We start from the raw sequence: 12,591 nt of genomic DNA, 5'->3' as shown, positions 1-12,591 counted from the left end.
TGTTGGGGGTGTGTGGGGTCTTTGAGGATGGAGGCAGCTCTCCTCTGGACTCTGCGATGGTTGATGCTCTGCAGAGAGGGCAGCGGGGTCCTGATGACCTTCTCCGCAGTTGTTATCACTCTCTGCAGGTGTTTGGTCCATAGCAGCAGTGCTGCAGCTGGTCAGTGTGCTCTCCACAGTGCAGCTGTAGAAGCTGCTGAGGATCTTGGCCAACATACCAAATTTCCTCAGGAAATACAGCCGCTGCTGAGCCTTCTTGACCAGCTGTGTGGTGTTCAGTGACCAGGTGAGGTCCTCACTGATGTAGACGCCCAGGTACCTAAAGCTGCTCACCCTCTGCACTTCAAGGCCCTGGATAAACAGCAGCTGGTGAGGCCTCCTCTTCTTCCTCGTGTCCACTATCATCTTCTTTGTCTTGTCAGTGTTGAGGGTGAAGATGTTGTCCTCACACCATGACATCAGACAGGCCACCTCTCTCCTATAAGCGGCTTCGTCCCCTCCAGTGATGCAACCGATCACTGCGAACTAGAAGATGGGACTTTCTTGTAGCTCTTGATAAAACTTGGGCTGTTCTGTTTGTTTGTTTCTCAAATGTCTTTGTTGTTTGATGAGTGGACATGCTGCAAATCAATTTCCCATTGGGGACAATAAAATGATCACTGACCATTGTTATCAGCTCTATACACTGACCCAGGGTTTCCCAGTCCACCTATAAAGCACAATCAAATAAAGAAGCAGTGTACACATCATATGACTGATCACACGCCTGGTCTGCCAACAACAGGACAAAGTTACCAATCACAAAAACAACAACAAAACAAAGTAAATCTGTGTGCCCTCTTGGGGAAAGTAAAACAATGAGTCTGCCACTCTTAACCGACACATCCAGTCTGCCTGAAAGTGAAAGACAAAGAAAGCTGCAACAGAAAAAGTTAAACATGGATTTACAACAGGTTCAACAACATGACAGGTAGCTTATTGTTAAGCAACAGAACAAACACACAGGTGAGTTATTTATTCCCTTCCACCCTCTGTTTGTTCTAAATAGTTTATGGAGGTACAATGGTAAATACCAAAAGTCTCATTCTGCCTGAAAACACCTGATCTGTATGTTGCTGTGTGGCAGGAGTGAAGCCTAATTCACACACTGACTATGGAGTCAAGAGCCACGCGCATCAAAACAAAGAATTCTGTGCTTAAATAATAATTTGTAGAATAAATTCTGCACTTTTAAATCCATTTTTGAGTTCCAGTTTAATAAACTTCATTTCAAACCACTCTGAGACATCCATCTTTCAGTTTTGTTTCACGTGCTGTTGTTAAGTCAATATTTACTGGGTGTGGTCCTAAAGTGACTTAACAACAGCACGTGAAACAAAACTGAAAGAAGGATGTTTCTTTTTAAACAGAGCAGAGTGAAACACCCTTTCTTTGTTCCAGGTTACATTGGTCTTCCTCACCTAGACCACCTTGAAGGGAACTTAGAGCATTTTTTTAGTTGATTACGTAATTCATCAGGTGAGATTGATACATGAGGTTGTATGTGAGGAGCAGCCAATGAAGGGAAGCCAAAACAGGAGAAATCTGCTCTCTCTTTCTAGTCCCTGTCAGGACTCTTGCTGCAGCATTTTGGATCAGCTGAAGGCTTTTCAGGGAGTTTTTAGGACTTCCTGATAATAATGAATTACAGTCGTCCAGCCTGGAAGTAATAAATGCATGAACTAGTTTTTCAGCGTCACTCTGAGACAGGATATTTCTAACTTTAGAGATGTTGCACAAATGGAAGAAAGCAGTCTTACATATTTGTTTAACCCCTGGAGAGTCTTGGGTCGATTTGTGGCTCTAGGTCCGATAGTGTATGCATTTTTCTAGGACCCTCCAGGGGTTAATATGTGCGTTGAAGGACATGTCCTGGTCAAAAATGACTCCAAGGTTCCTCACAGCGTTATTGGAGGCCAAGGTAATGCCATCCAGAGTAAGAATCTGGTTAGATACCATATTTCTAAGCTTTTCAGGGCCGAGTACAATAACCTCAGTTTGATCTGAATTAAACTTATAGATCTTTTTCACTAGTACCTACTTGGCTCAACTTGACTTAACTCGGTTCCGGTCATGTTGATGTAATTTCTGTGCGACATGAACGCCACAACAGCACGTTGAGGTGATGGTAAACCTGCTGCTCAGTCTGGGCCTTTGTGTCGGACTCGGGGGCCACAGTGTTGTTTTTTTCTGTACACATTTCCCTCGTTGCCAGGTTCAAAATGGCGGTTTAGATTTTTGCAAAGGAGAAGCTCTCAAGACTCATCGAGTGACACCACTGACTAGCCAATCGGTGACATGCCGTCTGGTGACATCACATTTTCGTATCACCTGGATCCCCAGCCGAGTAGGTACTAACAGGTACCAGGCACCACCACCTAATAGAAAACCCCAAAAAGGAGTCGAGGTGTGCAGAGCCGACTCGAGTAGGTGGTAGTGGGAAAGGGTTATTAGTTACAGCACTTTCAGAAAGACGTCTGCTGTAATGAACTGTATACCCCACAGCTGTATAACTCATTATCGTAAATTTAAGTAATGAAAAGACAAAAGAAGACTGTTTAATGTTCAGTTTCTATGCTACCTATGCTAGCAAATGTGTGACTAAAGACACTGATGGGCTCTTTTATATTTTGAGAGAAGCCAATTTAGTGTAATAATAGATTCAGGCCGTCATTTTCAGCATCTGCAGCTTTACATAAATGCAAAGTTAGCAGAAGCCTTAGAGCCACAGCAGGAGCTCGCTATACGGGAAATATATCAGCCAAATTCCCGTAAACTTTCACTGGTCCAAACGAAAGTCAGTCTGCAGCAGAACAACGGAAACATTTGCAAATACAGCAGGAATCTGACTGGACGGGAATTTCCTGTTACGTGTTTCTTTTGATAACCTGTTATGTAACTCATCTGCATCTGAACAAGAGCATAAAATTATAAATATTAAGGAGACAAATTTCCTTTAATATCACAAAACTTTTATGGAGGAAAATTGGAAAGTGCCAAACGTTTCATTCTGGCTGAAAACACCTGATCTGTGTGTTGCTGGGTGGCAGGAGTGAAACCGAACTCACACACTGACCACACCTAGTACAGATTGTCTGTAACCTAAAGACAAGGACGAGCAACAGCACATGAAACAAAACTGAAAGAAGGACGTCTACTGTTAAAAGAAGCAGAGTGAGGCACGGACTCCATTCTTGGACCAACCTGCTGAGAGGTACGTGGACTCAAACAAAGTCTGAATGTTTACAGTGAACGTTGTCAGTTCTGTGTGTATGAGGACATATTTAGACTCTGCTGTGAACTTCCTGACTAATAAAAGCAGATTTATGTGCCAGTGACCAGTGAGAAGCTGCAGAAAAATGTAACTTAGCAAACCTGAGCTAGTTTTAAATTGTACTTAATGGCAAACGTTTCAATGAGTTCAGTGTTCGAAAACTGTCATTTGAAAATGTATGATTGTCCCCAGACTTATTTTGGTATCAGCTGCTCAACTTTAATGTCACGCTCTTTTAAATTTATTTGTATTTTTACTTTGAGTTAATCAAAGTAATTTGGTTCTTAGCAGGTTCTAAAATGATTTATAGCCTCAGATGAACAGAAAATTAAGTGAAACTGCACAGTGTGGAAATCTAACTACACTCTATCATTCAGGAGCTTTTTGAGGGGTCAGAGGTCAGACTGTCATTTATTCTGCACTTGATAAGATTCAAGCACAGCTTTTAATGCACAGGCTTTTTGATCAGTGTGACTCGAGTAAAAATCTTTCTGGATGACGTCCTAACTTACAGGACCCAGAGAGCAAACAGTGTTCTGTCTGAGCAGGTTGTGACATCGACTGGTTCAGCAGAAGGATGTTCTGTCCCTGTTGGTGATTCTGTACACAAACCTGTGTCGGAGGACATCTGACAGTAAAACCATTTGAACGTATGCAAATAACACGGTTATTGTTGGTCTTTTGCACGGCAGCAAAACCAGCCACGGATTTGTTGTTGAGCCCTGATCACTGATCTCCAGCTCAACATATTGAAAACCAAAGACATAAATGTTGTTTGTTTTTAGAGAGAAGAGGCTTCGTCCTCTTTTTCTAATTGTACTGTCATGAACTTTAACCTTTAACATGCTAACTCAGGCCTGTAGAGTCACATGGGGTGAATTTGTGTGGACGTTCACTGAGGAAAATTCTTAATTTTATAGCTAATCTTATCTGTTTTGTCCTATTTACATTGATGTCCTCAGGTCAGTAACCCTTTTTCTCCTGCAGGGACACTGACACCAACATCTGGATCTGAAAAATGAGCTTTAACTGGGTTGAAGATGACGGTCTTCCTGTTGGGGTAGCTCGAGTTGACCGTAAAGGGCCAGAAGATGGTGTAACCTACGTCATGTACCACGGCACCACCAGTGCGAACGCCCGATTGATCTTGGCTTCAGGTTTTCGCCAGTCTTCGGGCGGGATGCTCGGTCCGGGGGTCTACCTCAGCAGAGACCTGGATAAAGCGAGTCGCTATCCCATCGATCATCCTGAGGATGACAGGGTTGTCATTAGGGTTAGGGTCAACGTGGGAAAGGTTAAAGCCATAGATCGTCAGAACCACCCACTTCAGAAGACCTGGCATGACCACGGATACGACACTGCTTGGGTGCCGCCCAACTGTGGGATGGTGAAGAGCGGCCTGGAGGAGAATTGCGTCTGGGATCCCAAGCGAATCACAATTATTGACACCATCAAACCAAAACCTGTCCAGGGTGCTGGAGGCAGCGCATGGGGCTATAGGTAAACTCAGGAGCAGGTTCTGATTATTTTGTACGTTCAAATGTATTTTTATATATTTGGATAAGAAATCATAAAATGACATAATTTGTAACCTGAAAAATAAATGTGTCATAAAAAGTACTTACTATGTGGGTGTGTTTGTATTCATATGTAAATCATTCATTATTCTATATGTTTATGCATAAAAAACAATTCAATTCAATTCAATTCAATTTTATTTATATAGCGCCAAATCACAACAAAAGTCGCCTCAAGGCGCTTCATAGATACAGAGAAAAACCCAACAATCATATGACCCCCTGTGAGCAGCACTTTGGCGACAGTGGGAAGGAAAAACTCCCTTTTAACAGGAAGAAACCTCCAGCAGAACCAGGCTCAGGGAGGGGCGGGGCCATCTGCTGCGACCGGTTGGGGTGAGAGAAGGAAGACAGGATAAAGACATGCTGTGGAAGAGAGACAGAGGTTAATAACAGATATGATTCAATGCAGAGAGGTCAGTTAACACATAGTGAGTGAGAAAGGTGACTGGAAAGGAAAAACTCAATGCATCATGGGAATCCCCGGCAGCCTACATCTATTGCAGCATAACTAAGGGAGGATTCAGGGTCACCTGGTCCAGCCCTAACTATATGCTTTAGCAAAGAGGAAAGTTTGAAGCCTAATCTTAAAAGTAGAGATAGTGTTAAAGTGCCAAGTCTCAGCTTTAATCTTATCAGAGTCAAATAATCCTGAATTTAAAGTCTGAGTGCTTCTCAAATCCTGCCAAAGATGTTTTTCACAGGTCTTTCCTGCATCCAGGATTTCTCTGACTCTTCTGATGATATGTGTACTGCACATGATGACATATTCAAAGTATTCACAGGTTTAGATTGAGGAGGATTATTTTAAAAACAGCTCTGCAACTTGCAGACACTTTCTGTTCCTTGTGGAGATTGATGAACCCCTGCACATATTTACTTCTATGAATCTTTATGAGATGAAGGGCAGCCTCCTCCCATAGGCAAAATCTGCTGTTAAATGACAGCCAATCAAAACTGCCTGAGGAGACTGCTGGTGGCATCCAGCTTTACTATAAGAGCAGCGAGCATAAAGGGAGTGACTTTTTTTAAATGTTCTATCAGCTCATCAAACATCAGCAAACACACAAACTGTTTACTGTTTGTGTGCAGTTTGTCTCACAGTGTGTGTGAAGAAGAGGGGTTGGATTTAAAGGTACGGACTGCACTTGATAAAGTGCAGATTTAAAGCTTACATGGAATGTCATAATATTAATCACATTGGATTTGTATATGATGTGTTTTGAAAAATTCAGATTTTTATATCTTGTCCTGTGAAACTAACTAAGCTATACTGACTTTGTATTGTTCAAATGTTGCATGAAAACACAGAGCAGTTTTGTGCAGGACAAACAGGTTAGTTTGCTTTAATGTTGAGAATTCAAAGTAAAACACTGTTGTGCTGGTGCACAGTGGCTCTGGTGCTCATGGTCAGATTTAGGTTACTTCAAGTGTAGCGCAGAAGAATTTGCATTTAAGCTGATTAATTCACTGAATTCCAACTTTATACCAACTGCATACTGTATATATACACAGTATAAAGCATGATGTCAGAGCAGGAAATGGACATCAGCCAAGACAGCTGTGAAACATCTGCTGACATCTTGTTGAATTCAGTTGTACTAACTCATATACCAATATTGTTTGATATTATATTAATATAACACAGGACTTAGGTACCTTTGTACAGTAGAAATGCTCTTCAAGAAGCTACTTTTACTTTCTTACTTTGAGTACATTTCAGAGCTGGTACGTTGTTACTTTTACTTGAGTAAAGAAGTTGAACCCGGGTCTCTACTCCTACTTACGTAAATAAAACTTGTACTTTTGCTACCTCTGGTTTGTTATAATGCCGTCATCAGACAGTTTAGTACATTGTAAATGCTGACGTTTCACAAAGTTATATATATTTCACATTACCGTCACATTTCATATTACACAGCAGACAACATTCTGTTTATTATGTCATTTATTCCGTGTTACAGAACCACACAATACTTCTTAGAAACAAGAGCAGAAGTTTTATTTTCGCTTAATTTCAATAAAGGAGTTTCATTCTACCTGATGCCCCCTAATGGCCACATTTTTTTAAATGAACCAGCAAATCTGCTCCTTAGATCCACTGCAACTCTCAGCTTCTTATATCAGTCATGTTGCTGGCCGGTTGCAAACTGTGGCTCTTGTAGTTTCTCTTTAGCACCATTCATTTTTCCAGGCCTTTGTTTCCTCCATCCCAGTTGTTTTTAGATGTGTCATTGTCATCAAATTCAAAATGAGTTATTAGTTTTTTTATTAAACAGTAAAACGTCTCAGTTCAAACATCTCGCACACAAGAATTTCACTCACATGTACTGTACCAGTGTACCTCCACATGTGATGTGACAATAAAAGTGATTTGATGTGTTGACCAGGACATGTCCTTCAACGCACATATTAAACAAATATGTAAGACTGCGTTCTTCCATTTGTGCAACATCTCTAAAATTAGAAATATCCTGTCTCAGAGTGATGCTGAAAAACTAGTTCATGCATTTATTACTTCCAGGCTGGACGACTGTAATTCATTATTATCAGGATGTCCTAAAAACTCCCTGAAAAGCCTTCAGCTGATCCAAAATGCTGCAGCAAGAGTCCTGACAGGGACTAGAAAGAGAGCAGATTTCTCCTGTTTTGGCTTCCTGTTAAATCCAGAATTCAAAATCCTGCTCCTCACATACAAGGTCTTAAATAATCAGGCCCCATCTTATCTTAATGACCTTGTAGTACCATATCACCCTATTAGAGCACTTCGCTCTCGCTCTGCAGGCCTACTTGTTGTTCCTAGAGTATTTAAAAGTAGAATGGGAGGCAGAGCCTTCAGTTTTCAGGCCCCTCTTCTGTGGAACCAGCTTCCAGTTTGGATTCAGGAGACAGACACTATCTCTACTTTCAAGATTAGGCTTCAAACTTTCCTTTTTGCTAAAGCATATAGTTAGGGCTGGACCAGGTGACCCTGAATCCTCCCTTAGTTATGCTGCAATAGACGTAGGCTGCCGGGGATTCCCATGATGCATTGAGTTTTTCCTTTCCAGTCACCTTTCTCACTCACTATGTGTTAACAGACCTCTCTGCATTGAATCATATCTGTTATTAACCTCTGTCTCTCTTCCACAGCATGTCTTTATCCTGTCTTCCTTCTCTCACCCCAACCGGTCGCAGCAGATGGCCCCGCCCCTCCCTGAGCCTGGTTCTGCTGGAGGTTTCTTCCTGTTAAAAGGGAGTTTTTCCTTCCCACTGTCGCCAAAGTGCTGCTCATAGGGGGTCATATGATTGTTGGGTTTTTCTCTGTATCTACTGTACAATATAAAGCGCCTTGAGGCGACTTTTGTTGTGATTTGGCGCTATATAAATAAAATTGAATTGAATTGAATTAACGGAGCATCCATTATTTTATTTCCTGCTGAATGTGCTGAAAGTGAAACAGCTGCTGTGTGGATGCGATCAGACGTATTTCTGATTTATTCTGTGTAAACACAGAATAAATGAATAACATAATATTAATGAGTAGATTCATAAAGAGCCTGTGAGTGATCAACAAGTTCATCCATGTGGCAGTGATTACTGTGGAGCCACAGCGCCCCCTGAATATGACAGCAGGCATTACTCAGTGTTCTTAATCAGGAGACACACTCAAAAAATAAAGTGTAGACACAGGGACCATGACACTGACCAATAAGACCGGACTGGGTAACCTGGTTAAAGTGGCTGGTCAGACTTCAGGGAGGTCTCAGGTCCAGCTTTTGGACTTTTATAACAGGCAGGTGCTGAGGAAGGCGACCTCTGTCATGTTAAGTTTCAAACAAACCGTCTCTTTAGAGATTTTCAGCTGCTTCCTTCAGGTCATCGGTGTGAAGTGCCTGCAGAGAAAACCACGAGACATAGTTCTTTATACCTGCTGCTATTATCGTGCTTAACAACACTAAACCATAACTGTTGTTGCCAACACTGTCACACACGGCACTTTCTTGCAGCTCTTGATAAAACTTGGGCTGTTCTGTTTGTTTTTCTTAAATGTCTGAGTTGTTTGATGAGTAGACATGCTGCAAATCAATTTCCCATTGGGGACAATAAAATGACCACTGACCAGGGTTTCCAGTTATTACAATAAAGCAATAAAGTGACACCAGTTAGATTCAAAAGGACCAAAGATGTACAAAACGAAAGAAAATATCACAACCGCAAAGGTACAAAATTTAAAAACACGCAAAGATGTAAAAATATCAACACTAAAAAAGCAAAGAGGGAAAAATGACAGTCGGGAAATACACAATGGTATCAAACAGACAGAAGAATGACACAAACACAAACTGTGCTCATAGTCTGTGTTGGGTCACCTTTTACATGTCTGTGCACACAAAACAATGAAAAAATATAGTTTTAAAAAGATGCTCAGCGACCACAAGAAGCTACAAAGCAACACAACGAGGAACAAATTAACTGCAGGAAGATAAAAGAGACGTATGAAACAACACAAAGAGATCAGCGTCGATGTCTCTGCACACAAGCCCTCATCACTACAGAAGGACATCAATGTGATGATGTTGATCCTTAGAGTCACACTGATAATGGGAAATATGTCAGCTGTATCCCTGTAAGCTGGTTTATGTTGTGCAAACATAAGTCAGTCTGCAGCAGGACAATGGAAACTTTTGCAAATACAGCAGGAAAATGAGTGGACGGGAATTTCCTGTTTCCTTTTGAGTCTTTTGATAACCTGCTGTAGAGCTCATCTGCATCTGAGCAAGAGCATAAAATTAGAAATATCAAAGAGACCAATTTCCTTTAAAACCTTAAATCGATCATGGAGAAAAACTGGAAAGTACCAAAATTCCTGTTCTGCCAAAAAGTCCCTGATCTGTGTGCTGCTGGATGGCAGGAGTGAAACCTAACTCACACTAAGTACTCCAGTACATACTGCCTATAACCTAAAGTGAAGGACTTAACAGCACGTGAAACGAAACTGAAAGGACGATGTCTGTTTGTGGTATTTCCTCCTGAAAAAGAAGCAGAGTGAGGCACAGACTCCATTTTTGGACCAGCCTGCAGAGAGGTACGTGGACTCAGCAAACACACTTTTCTTCTTATTTCCTTAAAAAGTCTGAATGTTTGCAGTAAACGTTGTCAGTACTGTGTGAATGAGGACATATTTACTATTTACACTCAGCTGTGAACTTTCCGACTGATAAAAGCAGATTTATGCCAATTTTATCAGGACTTAATGATGAACTTTTCAACTGTGTGAAAGAACTGGGAGAGGCTGCAGGAAATGTGATTCAGAAAACCTGAGTTTGAAATTCTACTTATTGTGAAACAACTTTTCAGTGAGGTGATGATTCTGAAATAAACGTGAACATTAAACAGAACATCGTCATCAGGCTTTCACAGCTACATGGACAGTGAGCCAGTTCAAACTTATTCTATTACATGTTTATTTTTCTTCAAATATTCATTTTTCCATTAATAACAATCAAATTAAGTCAGAAAGAGCCGCTGACCTCTGAGGCCAGACACTCATCTTTGGCACAGCAAGTTTATCTTTGTTTGTTTTTACTTTATCCTGTCTGTCAGCTTTTGCAGTCAGAACTATAATCTGAACACACTGTTGTGCCAAATACGGTTTGCTTTTTAAAGATCTGAGGAAATAAAAAGGGGGGGAGAGGGGAGAAAATAAGAACATGACAGAGCACAGATAGAAATGCACGATGTATCACCAGCTGCTGCACCTGTCAGAAAAAACAAACATACAGCACCTGAAACACAAAAGCATGAAAATGCACAGATACATAAATCAACAGTTTTCTTGTGAGTGTGTGAGAGAGAGCGGCATGAAACAGGAGCCCAGCACCCAGCAGAGCGTCCATGCCCACTTTGATAATGAAGTGATAATTCCCAATTTGAGAGATAATACAAAAAAGATTAAATGTATCTCATATCGTCAGATCTGATGCAACACAACGAAACACAACACCTGCCTGGACTGGAAAGTATTTAGGATTAACCACTGTTATTTTATAATGAGTTATAAATACTGTAAAAATCATTTAAATCACCTGATTTCTTATGATAACTCCCCATTAATATAACTAACTCTCTATTTTAAAGTTCAGGCTTCTTGTTCTTAACGCTGTGATGTTCTCATGATTTCCTGCAGAGACAATCACACCAATATCCAAATCAGAAAAATGTACTGCCAGTGGGCTGAAGATGACTTCCTGCCTCCAGGGGTAATCCGAGTGGATTGTGAAGGGCCAAGAAACAATAAAACCTACGTCATGTACCACGGCACCACCAGTGCGAATGCTAAAAGAATCCTGATGACGGGCTTTGGCCAGTCTAAAGATGGGATGCTCGGTCCGGGGGTCTACCTCAGCAGAGACCTGGACAAAGCAAGCCGTTATCCCATTGATCACCCTGAGTATGACAGAGTTGTCATTAAAGTTAAGGTCAACGTGGGACGGGTGATCATCATCAACTATCAGAACCACCCACTTCAGAAGACCTGGCAATACAGTGGCTACGACACCGCCTGGGTGCCGCCCGGCTGTGGGATGGTGAAGAGCGGCCTGGAGGAGAATTGCGTCTGGGACCCGAATCGAATCTCGATCATCGGCACCATCAAACCAAAACCTGTCCATGGCGCTGGAGGCAGCGCATGGGGCTATAGGTAAACTCAGGAGCAGGTTCTGATTATTTTGTACGTTCAAATGTATTTTTATATATTTGGATAAAATAAATGACGTGTTCTTCTGTAACCGTGTGACTGTAACCGAAGAATAAACGTGTCATTAAAGTGAGCTGCTCTCTGTGTGTGTTCAACACGATTTTTATATACAGTAGAACCAGTCATATATGAAGCCAGGTGAAACTACAGGTGTGTCTTAGACATGAAGGCCTGGGCGACCTGCAATTTTCTACTTTTAAATTAAGACGTCTTTAAAACATTTGGCTCTAAAAATCAGACACACGGTGTCAGCACAGTGAATTACAGCTGATTTTCAGGCTGAGAAAGACACTTTCTCTCGTCTTAGTGGACATATGTTAACTTTGTATGACACATTCTTTTGCAGCTTCGTCCTTGAGCTACAGAAACAAATGAAACACTGTTTTTCACTGATACCATCCAAGCCAGTCTTACACTGTGGCTTTTCAAGGACGTCACGTTACATCAGGTCACACTGTGCTCACACTTTAGTGTCTGTCATGAGTAACAATAATAATCTTCCAAAGACAAAGAAGCAGCTTTATGTAGCACACAGGACTTCATCAGTGACTTCAAAGCTGAGCAGTGTTCATGAGACTTCTGATGGGAGGCTGTTCGTCCATCCTGCACGTGCGGCTGTTTAAATATCTGTCTGCTTTTGAACATGGACCACACCTCCCAGTTTAAATGCATCCCTGACTTCAGTTGCATGTGGACGCTGGCAGCACCTGCAGTTTGATCTGTGGTGGATAAACTTTCACCTCATGCAACCTTGTTTATAAAGCGGGTGTAGCTGCCAGTGTTATTAACAGTTAGATGCCTTTGTGATGCCAGTTTTGCAGGCTGTGACTCACCCCGAAAGACACAGCTGCTCACAAGAGCGTGAAATGAAGAGGTAGTCAGCGATCAGCATCTGTGAGGTGGTTTCACAGCCCAAAGTCTCTGTGCTGACTTCATAAATCCAGCTTTGCACTTCATAATCG

At 41.6% G+C, this 12,591-nt stretch overlaps 1 protein-coding gene across 1 annotated transcript in view; it reads left to right on the top strand.

Annotated features, from left to right (window-relative positions):
• Positions 1-11,711, top strand: part of gig2e (grass carp reovirus (GCRV)-induced gene 2e) — a 17,517-nt gene extending 5,806 nt beyond the window's left edge. The window contains exons 6-7 of the mRNA XM_042221524.1: positions 4,332-4,813; positions 11,060-11,711. Coding sequence (XP_042077458.1) covers positions 4,332-4,813; positions 11,060-11,576 — 999 coding nt within the window. The 3' untranslated portion in view covers positions 11,577-11,711. The remainder of the gene's footprint in view (positions 1-4,331; positions 4,814-11,059) is intronic.
• Positions 11,712-12,591: the final 880 nt, after the last annotated feature.

Source organism: Haplochromis burtoni, unplaced genomic scaffold (assembly GCF_018398535.1).
Source record: "Haplochromis burtoni strain Fernald_Lab_line unplaced genomic scaffold, NCSU_Asbu1 Contig_68, whole genome shotgun sequence".
NCBI lineage: Eukaryota > Metazoa > Chordata > Actinopteri > Cichliformes > Cichlidae > Haplochromis > Haplochromis burtoni.
The sequence above is the reverse complement of the archived record's forward strand: the minus strand, read 5'-3'. Positions and strand labels throughout refer to the sequence as shown.